A 19192-nucleotide genomic window follows, 5' to 3' on the forward strand; every position below is an offset into this window, starting at 1 on the left:
ATATTCTTTCAGTAATGATTATTCATTGCAATGATGTCAATATTACTAAAAGCTAATATGTTAGTCAATTTAGCAACTTATGGAACAAAACTCTATGTCTTGCAACTTTACTCATAAGATTAAAATATATGACCCGCATAACATGTCTTTATGCCTAGTAGTCCATGCATGCAAAATTGAGTTAACTGCGATAGGTCAATTATATTAGCCGTCAATTTCTTGGTCTATACTAACAATTTATTACTCTATGTCTATGTCTACTAATCTAGATTAACAAAATTAAGTTATATCAACAATCAAGGATACATCTATGTCTAGTAATCTATGTCATCTAGTTTGAGAGTTATAAAATTACAACATTCGCACTATGTTATATAATAATAAATTAAAGTACATGATATGGCAAGTAATACAATTATATGTCTGGAAAATGTACAAATTGTTGAGTTATGCATGTTCAGAATAATGTAAGTAAAAGACTAAGCAATTTATTCAACAATTATGCAATAAGATGATCAAACTTAAAGCAAACATTAAGCAAATACAAAAACTCAAATATAATCAAAACTTCATGAATTAATATGCATACATCAAACTTATGTTACATTCAATCATAACAAGAGCATAGATTAACCTCTCTAATATATACACATTGATCCCCTGACTCAAATGAGTTAAACTATCCTAGAAATTCAGAAAAGAAGTATTACAAATCAATATTACAAAGTGTGTATCTAATGGTTCGAGTTGGAAGTCCTTAAATAGTGTATGTATGTTGGTTTTTGCGCTCAGTGCACCACCTATGCGCTGGGCGCAGCCTCCAGCTGGTTATGCGTGACCTTTTAGCACACCAACTTGTGTTGGCTGCATCTCCTTGCGCTCAGCACACCACCCATTGGGCTGAGCACAAATACATGTGCTTGGCGCATACGAAACAATGGCTAAATGCTAAATTTCATAATTTGATTTCACTAAGCACTAGGGGTTGTGTGGAGTGCTGGTTGCAAGCTTTTATTTTCACCAAGCGTGACCTCTACGCTAGGCATAGGCTCGCTAGAAATTTTTCGACTTGCACTGAGCGCAAAAAATGCATTTAGAGCAGCCAATTTTTCATATTTTATCGATTTGACCGTTCATATTGAAGATTCATTAGTTTGGAACAACATATTCAAAATTCAACTCTATCCCGTAGTGGACGAATGTAGTATCGCAATTTTATACTAACTATTTATGGTTGAATCCTTACTTTTGTTCAGAACTTATCTTTTTGTAATAATTCCTTTGGATTAAGCCCGCAAAACATTTTGGAGGTGATGCTTGGTCATTTAAAAAAGTTTTAATCATATATTAGTACAATTTTATTCATTTGAGTTAATTATATAGTTAAAGTGACATAAAAAACATATTATATATGATCAATTTGACACATAACATTCTTATCTCCATTTAATTGTTTTCTAAGGCCTAAAAAGTTCATATCACTGGCAAAGAAAAAAATCACTCCATTCAGGTTTTCTATTTATATAATGGTATAGATATTAAGTAACTTACTTTTCATTTAATATTTTCTCTGTTTTTTCCAAGTGATCATTTAAAACTTTATTTTTTTTAATGAGAAAATTTTATTTAAAATCTATTTTAGTGATAGTTGCCCCAAAAGAAAATCCTAAATTAATATTATATACTCTAAATGAAAAACTCTTTTGTTTTCTTCTTATCTTTTACCTAAAATATAAATAGTATATACCTTCAATGAAAATAAATATTCTTTATATTTAAATACATTAACACTGTCTATGCATTTCCTTATTTCTTATTGATCAAACTTTTTTTAGAGCCTCTATTATTGAAATTCATATTATTATTTTTGGTTTCTCACATATCCTCGCACCGGAGGCAATTATGTCCAAGCTGAGAACATCCACAGGTACGTGAGGCTAACTCTCCCAGTGAATATTTTTTTCATCCACAAGACTCGAATCCAAGACATTGCTTAAGGGAAATCAAGCATATACCACTTGAACCAACATCCGTCGGTATTAAATTCATATTTGACCTCATCTAATTTGAATTAAGCCGGAAAATATCCATTGATCATATAAATAAAGAGACATTTTTATTATTATATATAATAGAAATTTACATTGAGATTTGCCAGACATCATTTCAAAACATTATTCTCCATTTACTTTAATCAGTCAACAGTAGATAAATCCTTAATTTTTCACTTTAAAATAAACCTTGTTTTCTCGTCAAATAAAGCAAGAGAAAAATATATATATTTCCCTTTTATTCGTATAAAAAATGTTCAAAAGATAAATTGTTTCATTTTCAAGGGCTACAGCAATGAATAGTCAATTTTCATTCCTATAAAAAAGGTTGGAAAGATTTATTTTTTATTTCAATTTTCAAAGGCACAACGATGGCATTATGATACCTAAAGAAATTGATCAAAAAATATTTTTCTCATTTATGAACAAATGACTAGTCTTATTATATTTTTGAAAAAATTGATGCATTACATAAAAAAAATATTTTTGATGCAAACAAAGTTAGCTATGCTGAATAAGCATCACCTGCATCAAACAAATAGTGATGTATGAAAGATCATTCAAGCTTCAATGAATAAAACAACAAGAAGGAAGTTCAAAACTGGACTCACTTGTAGGTGGACCACTAAAAACTGGTCAATCAAGTTTCTCCGAGTAATATAAAAATGTTAATTTGTATTTTTAGAATTTTTTGCTTTAATAAAGTGACATTTTTTCATTGGACCCGAAATAGGAAATTGAGACAAAAATAGAGACAATTGATCTCTATCTGAATTTGTTGGGGAAATCCGCTCTTGAGGCATATATCTAGAGAAAGAATTATGGATTGATGTATATATGTAAATATAGTTATGGAAAAATATTAAAAGTTTAATTCTACTTAATATTTAGTCATAAATGATAGTATTAAAAAACATAATTACATTTGTTATATTTTCCACCTATCCCTAAGTGAAAGTATCAAATAACTAATCAGTGTCAATTTATCAACGGGCGTTGGTTCAAGTGGTACATGCTTGAGTCCCCTTAAGCAAGAACCCGGGTTCGAGTCTTGTGGATGAAAGAATGCTCATTAGGAAACCAAAAAAAAATCGCTGTCAATTTGAGCAGAAAGTAAGTTCAATATAAATTTAGGGCTATTTTGTAGGCTTAAAATGTGATCAACAAAAGTGATTTTGATGAAAGTGAATTTGAGCAGAAAGTGATTTCTTAAGAAGTTAAAATAAATATAACCTAATGATCAAATTAACAAGTCACTTTTTGGTTAAGAAACTAAAACAATGTGGCCCTTTAATCTAAGAATTTCAAAATTAACTGCAAAAAGTGATTTTTCTCGAAAATCACTCATTTCAAATAACTTAATGCCAATTTCAATAGAATTTAAATTCAACAGAAATTAAGGCATGCTTGTTTAGGCTTTAAGAAAAGGACCCAACAAAATGTTTTTTTGCAAAAAGTGACCTATTGAAAAGCTGAGAATATAACTGAATAGCTTATCATAAAAGCTGAACTTAAGCAATTTCTAAAACCAAATAAATGTACAAGTGAGAAATGATTATTTTACAAAAACAATATTTTTTATGAAATTATTGATCCAATGTACCCTTCATATATGTGTGAGACTTTATAGGTTAAATTTATAAGAAAATATATCATTTTTTTTAATTCGTCAAAAGTGTCAATATGATAAGGGAAAACTAGTCCCTTTCAACTAACAAAATATTTTCATATACACAACAAATATTGGACTCATAAATGTTTTAATATTAACATAAATGTGATTATATGGCTTTGATGTAAATTTTATAGTCAACATCAAAACTATTTGAAGAAAGAATTTGGATCAAAGTGATAAAATTTATATCTTCATGGGAGTATTGGATTATTTTAATTTCAGCATGACATAGACATGTTATATCTAGAAATATCATTTGGAAACAACAAACAAGTACATGATGGATGGTTATAAAGTATGCTTAAAAGGGAGCATATGAAAAGACAAGGCCACATAACAAATCCGATTACTCTATGAGTAAGTTAAAAAAATACATTTTATATTTCAATCATTTTTTCTAGGCTAATCCAATTATTTAAATTAATAAGTAGATTTGAATCATTAGATTTTCTTATAATGAATAAATAAGATATATAAGATATGGAAATTTATTTCATGGAGTAACTGGATCCGCTTCCAACAAATATAACTATAAACATGAAATGACAAAGAGAGAGTAACCAAGAGGAAGAAAAAATTAAACAAAGCCAAAAGACACAAAAAATTCTATTCATGTATTATTTTTTGATTTTGTAAAAGTATATAGATCATTGTAGCTTCCTCTGTTTGATTGATAATTGTTGTAACTATTTATTATTGCCTCAAACATATCACATATTGAAAGACCATTCAATATGTAAGATTATCATGCCTACATATCAGTATTGTGAATTATTTTAAGATTGAGAAGATATTTTTAAGATATGGAATTACTTAGCGCCAACGTTATTATGATTCAGTGTCACGCTTTAATAGTGTGATGTAGTTACGACAGTCACCAAAACTATCATATTACAGTCACAAAACGTGATGCAGTCTGCAATTTGAATATAACATGAGTTTCTGGTTTTGCAGGTGTTGAGCTCTGAAATTAAAAGGTACCACTTATTCAAAGTTTAGCAGAATAGATTTCATTTTTTGGAGCCCTTGAAAATTTCTTGAAGGATATCTAGAATCTCATACCTATTTTCTCAGTTTACAACAAAATATGAAGGAAACATGGTTAACCATGCAAGTCACTCATGCCAAAACAGTAATTACATAAGAAACATAGCATTTTCTACAAGTTCATTATTCTACCAAAACTATATATTTTACATATTCAGAATGTTTATTATACTATACATAATTAATGATAAAATTGCCCTTGGTTCATTATTAATATTATAAAAGTGTAATTGCATCTCAAACCAAAGTCATTTACTGCATCTTTATGGAAATTCAAATTCATTCCTCAAGAGCTAATACAATTACTCATCTCATTTCCCGAGAATGATAATATTATTAAGGATTTAATATGTATATATTGACAGTTTAATTATTTTTTACTCTCAAACAAAAGTAATACAAATAAATTGTGGATGATGTAACGATAGTGTAAAAAACTTTACACTTTCAGTCCATATATTTTAAACTCTGTATTAATATCAAAATACATCATACTTATAAGAGTTTAAAATCTATGTAATGACTATGTAAAAAATTTTACACTGTACACCATTGATTTATATTACTTTTGTTTGAAAGTCAATTGTAGTTAACATATGAATGGTGAAGATTTGCTGGCAGTGTAAAAACACTTACACTATTAGCGTATACATATTAAATCATATTTATAAAGCTTATATATTATTTATACCAAGCATATATATATTTAATACATTCTTTCCGTAATGAGAAAACACAGAAAATCATGGCTGCATCTGACACTAAGAAGAGTTCAGAAGTAATATTGTGGTTGTGATGACCGCCGCAAAAGCATCACAATGCAATTGTAATGTGATACTAAATCACAATGATGTGGTTGCATCGAGCTGCAAAGCAACCACATCGGGCTACATCAGACCGCATCGATTTCAAAAATTCTTTCTTACTCATAAAAGAATTTATACTGCAACAGCCACAGTCCGCATCGCAACCGTCGCAATCATAATGATTAAAATCACAACTGCAACCGCAATTTAAAACACTGAATTAGAGTAAGGAATTAGGATGAAAATCATTAAGAAAATACATCCACCGAAAATTCACCAATAACTTCACATCACCCTAAATCTACACTTTCAGAATCAACATGAATGAGAACTTGTAGAATCATTTTGAACATGAGCAACAAAGAATACTAAACAATTAACTTCAAGTTAGTCTTTTTTTTTGTACATTCGGAAAGGATAAAAACAAAAACTAAGAAGAGATATCAATCTCTACTCACATCATTAGAAGCAAACTCTCGATATTGCAGACCTGAATTCGATTATGCGTCAACCTTTACCATAAAGTCAGCCAATGAATTAGCCTATCTTGAAATAAAACTGACCTAGATCACCCAATTGCGAGCAAGCAACGCAAGAATCTTTTCAACCACATTAAAAACCGTCTGAAATTGACCACAAGACTCTCTGTAATAGTGTGTACCATCTCCAAACAGTCACATTCTAGTACAATAGATCACAACACTTATTGTTTACAGAATTGTGATTATTCTCTGTATAGCTCAGTCCTAAGAATCATTTCAAAGAAAGAACAAACATAAAGGAAAATGCCCAATACTCATAAACTGCTATGAATTATACCCAATAAATACACAATTGAAATATCAAACAATTATAATCAATGACACAAAATCTATCTTGCATTCTCAACAACAATTTCCTTATCAATTCTATCATTTCAATACACAAAGCTCAAATTCAACACTTGTTCAGAACAATATCCATGTGAAAATAACTCTTATCCAAATTACTTACAACTAAATTCATTTCACTGCATTAAACAATACTCAAATTTATATAAAAAAAGACTAAAGAAGACTCAAATTTATCAAACTTGGTTCATATTAAAAAGATGGTGCAAAAACGATATGGATATAAAGAAAGTTGTTTAAAAGAAAGTAAAGAAAAGCAAAACAATAATGTGATGAACAAAATTGACACAAGGGGATCACACATACCATTCAAGTATGAAACAAGAATGGTAATTCCATGAATGTCTATGAAGAATGAAACTCAATCTTATCACCAACACTTTTAGATGCCTTGCTTTGCTTTATATGTCATTCAATCTCAAGAAAAATGAATATAGTGTATGTATCTAAAACTTACATCAAAGTAAAGAATTTTCTGAAACCATTCCATTTAAGAATTTTCACAATTTTGTCCATTTTTATTGTTTTTTTCTCAATTTACTGAGTAATAAGGTGTTCTGATTGTTCAAATGATCGAGTCTCACTCGTGTTCTGATTGTTCGAATGGTCGAGTTTCACTCAGAATAAAATACGGAATAAAGAAAAGTGAATAAGGAAATGGTTTCTGATTGATTACACTGGTAACATTAATTATCAATCCTTACATGGAAAGACACACACGACAAAAAATTGAAGGCGGAAAAAACAAAGAAAAGACACAGAAAAACGACATTTAAGGTTTCACAAAAAGGTACAGTACAGTATAAGCTGTGAACAATCAACTAAACAAAAACCAATGTAAAGAATTGCATATTCGTTCTTTTTGTAAATGAGTGCATTCAATTCATATTGCAATAAACCAGTGTTTAACAATTGCAGATTCATTCTTCTTTGTACAAAAAATCCTTCATTTCATATTGCAATAAACAAGATATTAATTTAACTGTGTAAAATCTCGATAGTTCAATATGAAAAATAAATAATAATAAAGTCAACATCCAGGAACATTAACAAATCCAGATTCATTCCTTAATTCATATATCATAAACTCTAATTGAGTAAAACCATTGAGCTCTATAGCTTACAATTATAATAACAATAATAAAACTAACTCATTAACCACCAAATTACAAAGCGAGAAACTCTGTAAAATCCCCAACCCAAAATAAAGATAATAAAAAGAAAATTGGAAATATAAATTTCATGTTTTTTTTTGTCAACAACATCTTTGAATCTCGAAACTACTACTCCGCAAGGACAAAGACAAATTTACAAAACTACCCCTAGAAGCCCATTCTTCACTTTCTCCCTCCTCTCTTTGGCCCTGCCCTCTTCGCCGGAGACTTCACACTCTTCGCCGGAGCTGCTTTCTTCGCCGGAGCCGCCTTCTTAACTGGAGCAGCTTTCTTCGCCGGTGCAGCCTTCTTCACCGGAGCAGCCTTCTTCACCGGAGCAGCCTTTTTCACCGCAGCAGCTTTCTTCGCCGGTGCTGGTCTCGGAGCAGGCGCCTTCCTCCCACCCGGAGAAGTCCGGCTCGATGTCCTCGAGGCCTTGGCGGGCCTTGCAGCAGGCTTGGGCTTAGCAGCGGGCTTCGCCTTAGCAATCACCTTCACCTTGGCAGTGGGCTTCGGCTTGGCAGCAGGCTTAGCCTTAACAACAGCCTTCCCCTTAGCAGCGGGCTTAGGCTTTGCAGCGGGCTTAGGCTTAGCAGCAGGCTTTCCCTTGGCAGCGGGCTTGGGCTTTGCAGCAGCGGACTTTTTCTTGGCAACGACGGGCTTTGGAGCAGAAGCAGCTCTGAGAGGTGGAAGCTTGTAGGAATGCTTGACCTGAACGAGTTTGTTAGAAGCAACGAGCTTCTTGAGTTGGTTCAATAGAAGCTTCTTGAAGTTTGATGGAAGGTTCTTATGCTTGTCTTCTAGAAACTTCGCTATTGCGTATTGACTCGAACCAGTTCTCTCTTTCAGTGAAACAATCGCATCCTTAATCATCTGCAAATTCAAAACCAATCCAAATTCAAATGAAATTCAATTTCAAATTCAATTCCTGATAACAACACTTTTTGTAAAATACTCTTACTAGTACAAAAAAAATATAATTTTTTTTTGTACCTCTTCGTAAGTGGGGTGGGAAGAAGTTTTGGGTTTGCGAGGAGCTGCGGGCTTCTTGGGCTTGGGCTCCTTGGCAGCTTTCTTGGGCTTGACAGCGGGCTTGGGTTCAGGCTCAGTTGTTTCAACGGCGGGTTGTTCAGCGGCGGCGGCGGCGGTGTTTTCTTCGGTGGGTTGTGGCTCCTCCACTGCCGGAGTGGGCTGAACGTCAACGATGGGCTCTTCAGTCGCCATTGGATTCAGAAAAGTGAAAATGGGATCTCTGAAGAAGAAGAAGAAGAAGAAGAAGAAGATTTTTGGTTTTTGTGTGAGAAGATATCGGAAATTTCATTTGTTTAAATAATAAAGAGTGTGTAACACTGTGTTGAAATGGTGAATTCTGATTGGTTTAGACACGTTTGACAAGGATTGAGGATTTCTTTAAGTTTGAATATAGACCATTGGATTAGATCTTATCGACGGTTGTTGATGAGTTTTGAGGAACCTTAGATTGAAACATTTTGGGATATTTTGGTTGGTGTGGGTTTGCTTAGGTGTGTTTCTAAGCTCGATTCATTTGCTTATAACTTTTTATTTGCTTCATGGTTTTCAATGAGGTTTTTTTATTATTGTAGATTTTCTCGTGAGCTTTCTAATGAGTGGTTGATTGAGCTGAGTAGTTTTGTGGTTGTGGAGAATTTTGCGTTTGAAGCTACAATGGTCGTGACTAGGGTTTGGTTTGATGTTTTCATGGTTTTTTTTAAATTCAGAGGAATGGTTTAGAATTTGACCAAATTAATGAATACCCTATAATAATAGGTTAACATAGGAATACATTGCATCAAAAAAAATTAAAATCGGATGAGATTTGGATATGGAATCATTAGTTACAAAGTCATCAAAGTTGAACACATTCTTCCAAAGAACCTTGTTGGGCATGTTTAGTGTATACAACATGGCATTCTTATCTTATCTTAAATTTTCATTCTTTTGCATAAATCTAATCTTATAATAGATATTTAGTGTTTTAAGCATAACATATGTTTATTTGTTTGATTCTCTCGTAGTAAAAATGATTTTTCATGGTAATGGTAATTTCAAGCACAAGTAACAATATGGTTGTTAATCTTTGTGTATTTTGAGTACTAGGCTGCATTTTTTCTAACATAATTATATTCAATCAAAGTTATAATCCAATAATACAATATACATCTTGAGATTACTCGAGTGTTTGGTGCATTAAGTCACATCTTATTATGATTAAGGATTTAATATGTATACACTAATAGTATAAGTGTTTTTATATTGTTAGTAAATCATCCATTATTGATTTATTAACCATCATTGATTCTCAAACAAAAGTAATACAAATTAATGGTAAATGATATGCTAAAAGTGTAAAAAACTTTATATTATTAGTGCATAGATTTTAAACTTTATGATTAATTAAGTTCATGAGGTGTATGTTATATATGATTTTTAAACTAGTGACATAGGATATTTGATTGGTTTTTGTGTTTACACTTTTCAATTATCCTAAAACCATTTTCACATCTATAAAGTGCATATTTTGCTATCTTGTACAAGAAAGAAATATTGATGTATGTTATATATGATAGTTTTATAACTAAATTTACATTTATATTACAACCAAGAGCACATATATCATCGTTATTAAGTTTAACTAGCAATAACATATATTAGTTGGTTATTTGTGTAGTTCTTAACTTCTTATCATAAACCAAGCATCCTCTAAATTATAAGTTCAACATGTTGAAGGCTTCAAATCTATTTTTGTGGCATGTGATGTTGGATTTTAGTGTCCATAATCACAATGAACTTGAAATTTTGAAATTATATATATGCTATTGTAACATAGATTAACCTCTTTTTCATTATTTGACCTTGATCATTGACTACAAACATTTGACATAACCATCAAACAAGATCTTATACATGTGAAAATACAAAAGTTACTCTAACCCAACTTTAAAAAAGATGAGATTACAAAAATATAGGCTTTGTCAAACTAATTACACATTGAATAGGATTTATACACCAATCTAAAATTTATACTAACTTCATGAGGATGTTCTACATTCCTACCCCATAAGATATATGTCTATTTTTTCATAGGACAATATGCCCCTAAACATTGGTAACCATGTCTTGGCCTCATAAGCTTCCTTCTAATTAGAAAGCACAAGTATTTTAAAAGGATGTTGACATTCATCATGTAACAAATTTCTACTTCCAACATAGTTCATAATTGTTTAATAAAATTAAATTTGAATTCTTTGGTGTATGACTCTTGTTACTATTGCAACTCTAAATAGGAGATTTGATTTCTTCAAGCATATACATATATTGTCATATTGTGATAATTGGCTAGAGTTTGACTCGAGAATCGACCTTTCTGAGGTGGAAGTTGGTGTCTTGATGGTGGCGACTGTGATAATGGTAGAAATAATGAGATGATATGATGATAATGGTAGTGGTGATATAACAGTAATGGAAACAATGATACTGACTATGACAGTTATTCCTCAAAATATATCAAATGCATCTCTAATTCCGAAATTATAATTCTCAAGGTGAAAATTTAAGAAATAAAAAGGTTATATTCTAATCTTCACTCCACTCCATGAAGTTAGTCATTAGAAATATTATTTCACTTTCACATAAAACATAATAATTAAAGTTTTGAGACTCAATTTTTTTTCAAACTCTAATTTTGTTCCTAATCTTGAAGTCCAAACAAAAATTAAAATTTTAATTGATCATAGCAATATTGGAAAAAGAGGATTTTGAGAGAATGTTGAATTTAATGAATCTCTCATATTTGGTTTATAGGAAAAGAAGGAAGTAGAAAGAAAACAACTCAAATTCAATTATTTTCTTTGTACTCTAATTGGAGAAGAATTGAGGATTAAGAAGAGGTAAAAGTGGTCAAATACCAATAACACCCTCACCATGTCCAATGATAAAAATGACAACATTTTCTTATTGAGTGAATAGTCCCTACAAAATTAGGCATTGATACTTTAGTCCTTGACATATGTAAAGGGTTCATTCAGTCCCTAAAAGTTTTAATTATTGTTCAATATTGCATACCATATATGTAAGAGACAAAAATTGTCAACATTTAAAATTTTCAAAAACTGAACTAACCAAATTCATATATCATGGATTTAATTGATAGACATCCAATCTTCTAGAGACCAAAATAATATACTAGTTTTCTACATAAATTAATCTATATTTTTCTTAATTTTCTATTCGATCCAAAAAATTAGAAATAATTTAACATTGCTTTATGGTTTCACTCTTAACAAACAATACAAAATTCATTTTCTCTTAAACCAAACAAATAAGAGTTTTGCTATATTTTATCACTTAATTGAAATATTTTTAAATTATCAATTATATTTAGACTAAATATATATTTTGGTCCTCAAACAAAATTTGTGAATCAATTTGATCTCTGAAAAATTTATAAGTCTTAACATATCAAATCTAAGTCAAATTAGTCTCTTTAAATATGTTTTATGGTACACGGTAGATAATATTTTGATTTATATTTGAGTATTAATTTGTATTTTTTCGGCAATCAAAATAGTATACATGAAAATATACATGGAACAAAGTGACCGTTGACTCTTATATTTATTGCATATGTAATATCATTAATTGGTAATATAAGAAATTATTAATTAATGTATCATAAATAACTTAGTATACATTATTTATCATAATTTACTCTTATATTTATTACACTCTCATATTTATTTATTATTTCATCATTATTTTATAAAATAATTATTTTTAAAGTTAAAAATATATTTTAACTTTAAAAATATCTAAATTTTCACTACCAATGTCAATTAACTTACCAATAAGATGTTTTCAATATTCTATCACTAACAACGTTAATTGAATTTTTTTATATTATTAACTATATTTAGAGTAAAAATATATTTTGGTCCCTCAAATTTTTTATGCAAATCAATTTGGTCTCTGAAAAAATTGAAAACCTAAATTGACTCTCAAATATATCAAATCTGGGTTAAATTAATATTTTTTAGCATGTTTTATGGAATTTGATAGATAATATTTTGATTTATATTTTATTATTAGTTTGTATTTTTTTTCAAAAAACAAATTAGTATACGTCGAAATTTATAAGAAACAAAATGATTGTTGACTCTTATATTTATTGCATATGTAATATCATTAATTGGTAATATAAGAAATTATTAATTAATGTATCATAAATAACTTAGTATACATTATTTATCACAATTTACTCTTATATTTATTACACTCTCATATTTATTTATTATTTCACCATTATATTATGACATAATTATTTTTAAAGTTAAAATATTTTAACTTTAAAAATATCTAAATTTTCAATGTCAATGTCAATTAAGTTACCAATAAGAGTTTTGCTATATTCTATCACTACCAATGTTAATTAAAAATTTTTATCTTATTAATTATAATTAGAGTAAAAATATATTTTGATCCCTCAATTTTTTTTATGCAAATAAATTTGGTCTCTGAAAAAATTAAAAACATAAATTGACCATCAAAAATATCAAATCTAGGTTAAATTAATATTTTTATCATGTTTTACGGAACTTAGTAAATAATATTTTGATTTATATTTCAGTATTAGTTTGTGTTTTTTCAGTAAACAAATTAGTACACGTGAAAATTTATAAGAAACAAAGTGACAATTGACTCTTATATTTATTGCATATGTAATATCATTAATTGATAATATAAAAAATTATTAATAATGTATCATAAATTCCTTAGTATATATTATTTATCAGAATTTACTATTATATTTATTATTCTCTCATGTTTATTTATTATTTCACCATCATTTTATAAAATAATTTATTTTTAAAGTTAAAATATATTAATTTTCACTATCCATGTTAATGTAGTTATAAATAAGAGTTTTGTTATATTTTATCAAAGAAGTTACAAATAAGAAGTTGCATGACATAACTGAGGTGTTACAAATCATATTTAGAGTAAAGATATATTTTGGACCCTCAAAAATTTTATACCAATCAATTTGGTCTCTCGAAAAAATTAAAAACCTAAATTGACCTAATAATATTAAATCTGGGTCAAATTAGTTTCTTTTAGCATGTTTTATGAGACGTAGTAGATAATATTTTGATTTACATTTCAGTATTAGCTTGTATTATTATTATTATTGTTTTCAGAAGTCAAATTAGTAGACGTGAAAATTTATAAGGAACAAAGTGACTATTGACCCTTACATTTATTGCATATGTTACCTCGTTAATTGATAATATAAAAAACTATTAATAATGTATTATAAATAACTTAGTATATATTATTTATCAGAATTTACTATTATATTTATTACTCTCTCATATTTATTTATTTTTTCACCATTATTTTATATAAAATAATTTATTTGTAAAGTTAAAAATATATTTTAACTTCAAAAGTCTATTATTTTCACAACCAATGTCAATTTAGTTACACATAAGAGTTTTGCTATAGTCTATCAGTGCCAATGTGAATTGAAATATTTTTATATTGTTAATTAAATTTAGAGTAAAGATTTGTTTTAGTCCCTCGAAATTTTTATACCAATCATTTTGGTCTTTGAAAAAATAAAAAACTTAAATTGACCCTAAAAATATCTAATATAGATTAAATTAGTTTCTTTTAGCACGTTTATGATGTATGGTAGATAATATTTTGATTTATATTTCAGTATTAGCTTATATCATTATTATTTTCAGAAGTCAAATTAGTACACGTGAAAATTTATAAGGAACAAAGTGATTGTTGACCCTTATATTTATTGCATATGTTACATGTGATAGTTGATAATATAAAAAACTATTAATAATGTATCATAAATAACTTAGTATATATTATTTATTAGAATTTACTATTATATTTATTACTCCCTCATATTTATTTATTATTTCACCATTATTTTATAAAATAATTTATTTGTAAAGTTAAAAATATATTTTAACTTCAAAAGTATAATATTTTCACAACCAATATCAATTAAGTTACACATAAGAGTTTTGCTATATTCTATCACTACCAAGGTGAATTGAAATATTTTTATATTGTTAATTAAATTTAGAGTAAACATTTGTTTTGGTCCCTTGAAATTTTTATACCAATGAATTTGGTCTCTGGAAAAATTAAAAACTTAAATTGACCCTAAAAATATCTAATATAGATTAAATTAGTTTCTTTTAGCATGTTTATGATGCATGGTAGATAATATTTTGATTTATATTTCAGTATTAGCTTATATCATTATTATTTTCAGAAGTCAAATTAGTACACGTGAAAATTTATAAGGAACAAAGTGATTGTTGACCCTTATATTTATTGCATATGTTACATGTGATAGTTGATAATATAAAAAACTATTAATAATGTATCATAAATAACTTAGTATATATTATTTATCAGAATTTACTATTATATTTATTACTCTCTCATATTTATTTATTATTTCACCATTATTTTAGAAAATAATTTATTTGTAAAGTTAAAAATATATTTTAACTTCAAAAGTATATTATTTTTACAACCAATGTCAATTAAGTTACACATAAGAGTTTTGCTATATTCTATCACTACCAATGTGAATTGAAATATTTTTATATTGTTAATTAAATTTAGAGTAAACATTTGTTTTGGTCCCTTGAAATTTTTATACCAATGAATTTGGTCTCTGGAAAAATTAAAAACTTAAATTGACCCTAAAAATATCTAATATAGATTAAATTAGTTTCTTTTAGCATGTTTATGATGCATGGTAGATAATATTTTGATTTATATTTCAGTATTAGCTTATATCATTATTATTTTCAGAAGTCAAATTAGTACACGTGAAAATTTATAAGGAACAAAGTGATTGTTGACCCTTATATTTATTGCATATGTTACATCGATAGTTGATAATATAAAAAAATATTAATAATGTATCATAAATGTATACATTATTTATCAGAATTTACTATTATATTTATTACTCTCTCATATTTATTTATTATTTCACCATTATTATATAAAATAATTTATTTGTAAAGTTAAAAATATATTTAATAAACAATTAGTAAATTACAAGTAAAAAAAGAATAACCATGATCTCTCTCTTATTTATGGCATGTATTTACATATTGATTAATGATTAAACAATTAATATGAATTGTGTAATATTTATGCACTGATATTGTAAAAATTTATGCATGTATCACTTATTATTTATTTGTATTACTTTTATTTAAGAGTCAATAATAATTGAAAATGAATAATAAATAATATAATGACAATGTGAATAACTCTTACACTCATAATATATACATCCTTTTCTCTTTATGAATAAATTGCCCACAATGTGTTGTAATAAGGTCATGTACATTGCTATAGGCATCAAATGTAATTATCTTAGTTGGGATCAAGTTTAGGACTCTCTTGTTCAAAGTTAACCAATATTAAATCATTCAATTATTCTGTATTTTCTTCATTCAAACAATTACCAACAACAACGGTTAGTTTAGATAAAGAAGAAAGAACAAAAACAAACGATAGAACAAAATTGTCAACCTTTCATTTATTTATGATTCTTTTTATGAAATAGTAAGTATTCATTGAATTAGGACATGTTAGGGATAAGACTGAGGACAACTAAACTACATTCATTTTTCACATGTTTCACTACTTTAGTAAAAATACTTAGAAAGCTTATCAAAATTTGATGTATACTTTTTGATGAGATAAGGTTAATGTTAGTGTGTAAGCAGTTCTGGTTTAAATCACGAAATCGTGAAACTAAACTGAACCAAATCGTAAAATGTGGTTCAATTTGGTTTTGCGGTTCAGTTTGGTTATTTTTTTAAGGAACCATTTATGTTTGATTCAGTTTATGGTTTTCGAAAATTAGGAATCGTTAGAACCAAACCGAACTGTATATTAAAGAAATAGATAATAAAGAATGAAGTTTTATTGTTGTTTAAATTCTTCAACTAATTTTGTGGCTTAAATTATCAATTTTGTGTTAATTATAGTGTTATATATATTACTAAATTGTTATTATGTTAGTATTATATATGTTATTACATACTAAATTGTTATTATGTTAGTATTATATATGTTATTACGTACTAAGTTGTTTTTTAGTATCTTGATGATTTGGCATATCTTCCAATTTTTGTGATATTGAGTTTAAAACTAACATATACCATATTTTTTTACATGTATTGTTATATGTATTATTACTAATTGTGAGTCTTAAGCTTTTATATGTAACTATTATATATTTTACTAATTGATATATATGTTACTAATAGGGAATTGTATTGCTATATATATATAACTATTAGATATGTATGTTACTACTTGTAAATTGTATTATTATATATGTGATAATTCATTTTTCTCCATAAATTACATAATTGTTATATATGTTACTATCAAACGAATTTCAATTTTAGTCTTCATCTATATATGATGCATAATTTTTTATAATAATAGTAGTAGTGTTTTCTTTTATGGACAAATAATATCTCTTATAATACATTTGAACTTTCAATTGATGCAAAAAATTTTATCATTCAAGAGTGGTTTAGTTAGGTTCCTAGAGTTAAATTTGCGGTTAATTGAGCAGAATCAAACTATATGTTTGTGTTCGATTCGATCATTGAAATGTACCAAAAACTAAACCGAACCAAATTTTTACACTCCTAGTTAATGTGATCAACTATATGAAAAATAGTACAATATTATTTTAGGTAAAACATGTCAAAATAATACATCATATAAATATTTCTTAATCGCCATACATAACTTTATATTAATTTTATTTTTATATTCATTAAACATTACCTTTTATATTCATAATCAATACCATTATCATACTAGTCAACAGAACACTTATTTTATTATTTATGGGTAATTTATTTTTGATTTAAATATGAAAAGACTCAATTTGTGAGTTTGGTGGAGTGAACATGATCAAGACCACATATCTCAAAAAGTATGTCATCTATGTATTACTTGATATGATTGATTGAAAATATATATCTGATTTAATAGGTTACTAATTAAATATTTTTGTGACTAATCACAACAAGTAATATATGTAGTAAGGTAAATTAGAGAGGCTCTGCCACATTAAGGGTGAATAATATTGTATTTATTACTCCCAACACAAATGAGTTGATGCAAACATGACTCCAATACTATTTATTTCTATCCTATACTTATTTTCTCCTCATTCTTTCTCAATTTTCCCAAAATAATTCATAATAACAAGCATATCATGTGCTCAACATAGGAGTCATGCCAAGCGCAATTGTGCTAGCAAACAAAGAGGTTGTACTCGGCGCCTATGTAAAAAATTTCATACTAATCCGGTGTAAATTAGAATGTTTTGAATTCTCTTGTCCTTAGGCTAGTATAGGCTAGAAACAAAATGTAAAGTTAAGGAAGGATGACCGATGGAGGAGATATCACTACTTATTGGGCTATATTTTTCTTCATCTCTCTTTGTTTAGTTTTGGCATGAAAATGTTTATCTAAGTTTTTCCTTTGTTGTGATTGATTATAATATTCATTTAATGTATACATTTAGAATCGATTTATGTTAATTATGAGGTATTGATTTTTATGAGTTGTCTTTGTTGTGCTTAATGCTTATTTGGTGAATAACAGTTCTCCTGTAATGGTTTTTGGATGTTGAACTCATGAAGAAATTATGGTTGCGTAGCCCAAACTAGAAGCTCATCCTTTTAGTATAATTCTAGCCATAGCTTTATGCTTAATTGTCATATGCGTGTTCGTGTTAATATGATTGCTAGACATAGATTCATCTGAACATTGAATAACTCTCAAACTTGTCAGCATAGATACTACTAGACATAGATATATGCATAATGGTTCATATATCTTAATCTTGTCAAACTAGTTGCCAGACATAAAGCTAGTTTAATAAGTTACTAGTATGACTAAGATATTGACGATTAGTAGAATTGAGGTGTTGCACTTAAATCAATGACACATGCATATACTAATTGATATATATGTATGTTATGTGGGTTATAATTCTTAGTCTTGTGTGTAAAGTTACTAGATATAGAGCTTTATTGTAAAGTCGTTAAATTGACTAAGACATTAACTTTTAGTGATCTTGAGATTCCTTGTTGTGTAAGAATTGTTTCCTAAATTATTTGTGTGATCAATTCTAGTGTATATGGATAGTGAATAATAAAAATCAATCTAACATCTAAAACCGATCACTTTTATACCATAATCAATTTAAATTTAGTCAATATAGACCAAACCAAAACCCTTTGAAAACCAACTCATAATAATATTTTATTTGCTGAAAGGCTGAATTTAACAAGTTTTTCTAAATAAGACAATCACCTTTCTCTATATTTGTTTATGATACAATTTGGTAATTTCTATATTAATTTGCTAGTTAGCATGGTGATGCATACATGCCAACAAAAACAGAATTTAAAAGAGAGAGAAATTATATTTAAAAATAATTTATTATTAATTTCTGACT

At 27.9% G+C, this 19192-nt stretch overlaps 1 protein-coding gene across 4 annotated transcripts; it reads right to left on the reverse strand.

The window, feature by feature from the left end:
• Positions 7704–8941, reverse strand: LOC109357256 (histone H1-like). Of its 4 annotated transcripts, none has more exons than XM_019601081.1 (3): positions 8617–8941; positions 8299–8496; positions 7704–8262 (listed from the first exon to the last, which is right to left on the reverse strand). In XM_019601081.1, the coding sequence occupies exons 1-3, from the start codon at positions 8845–8847 to the stop codon at positions 7807–7809; spliced, it is 885 nt and encodes a 294-aa protein (XP_019456626.1). In that variant the 5' UTR covers positions 8848–8941; the 3' UTR covers positions 7704–7806. The 4 variants fall into 4 exon arrangements, with proteins under 4 accessions (XP_019456626.1, XP_019456628.1, XP_019456627.1 ...); XM_019601083.1 differs by having other exon boundaries at positions 7704–8103; positions 8158–8496; XM_019601082.1 differs by having other exon boundaries at positions 7704–8110; positions 8147–8496.

The sequence above is a fragment of the Lupinus angustifolius genome, chromosome LG09 (genome assembly GCF_001865875.1).
Source record: "Lupinus angustifolius cultivar Tanjil chromosome LG09, LupAngTanjil_v1.0, whole genome shotgun sequence".
Classification (NCBI taxonomy): Eukaryota; Viridiplantae; Streptophyta; class Magnoliopsida; order Fabales; family Fabaceae; genus Lupinus; species Lupinus angustifolius.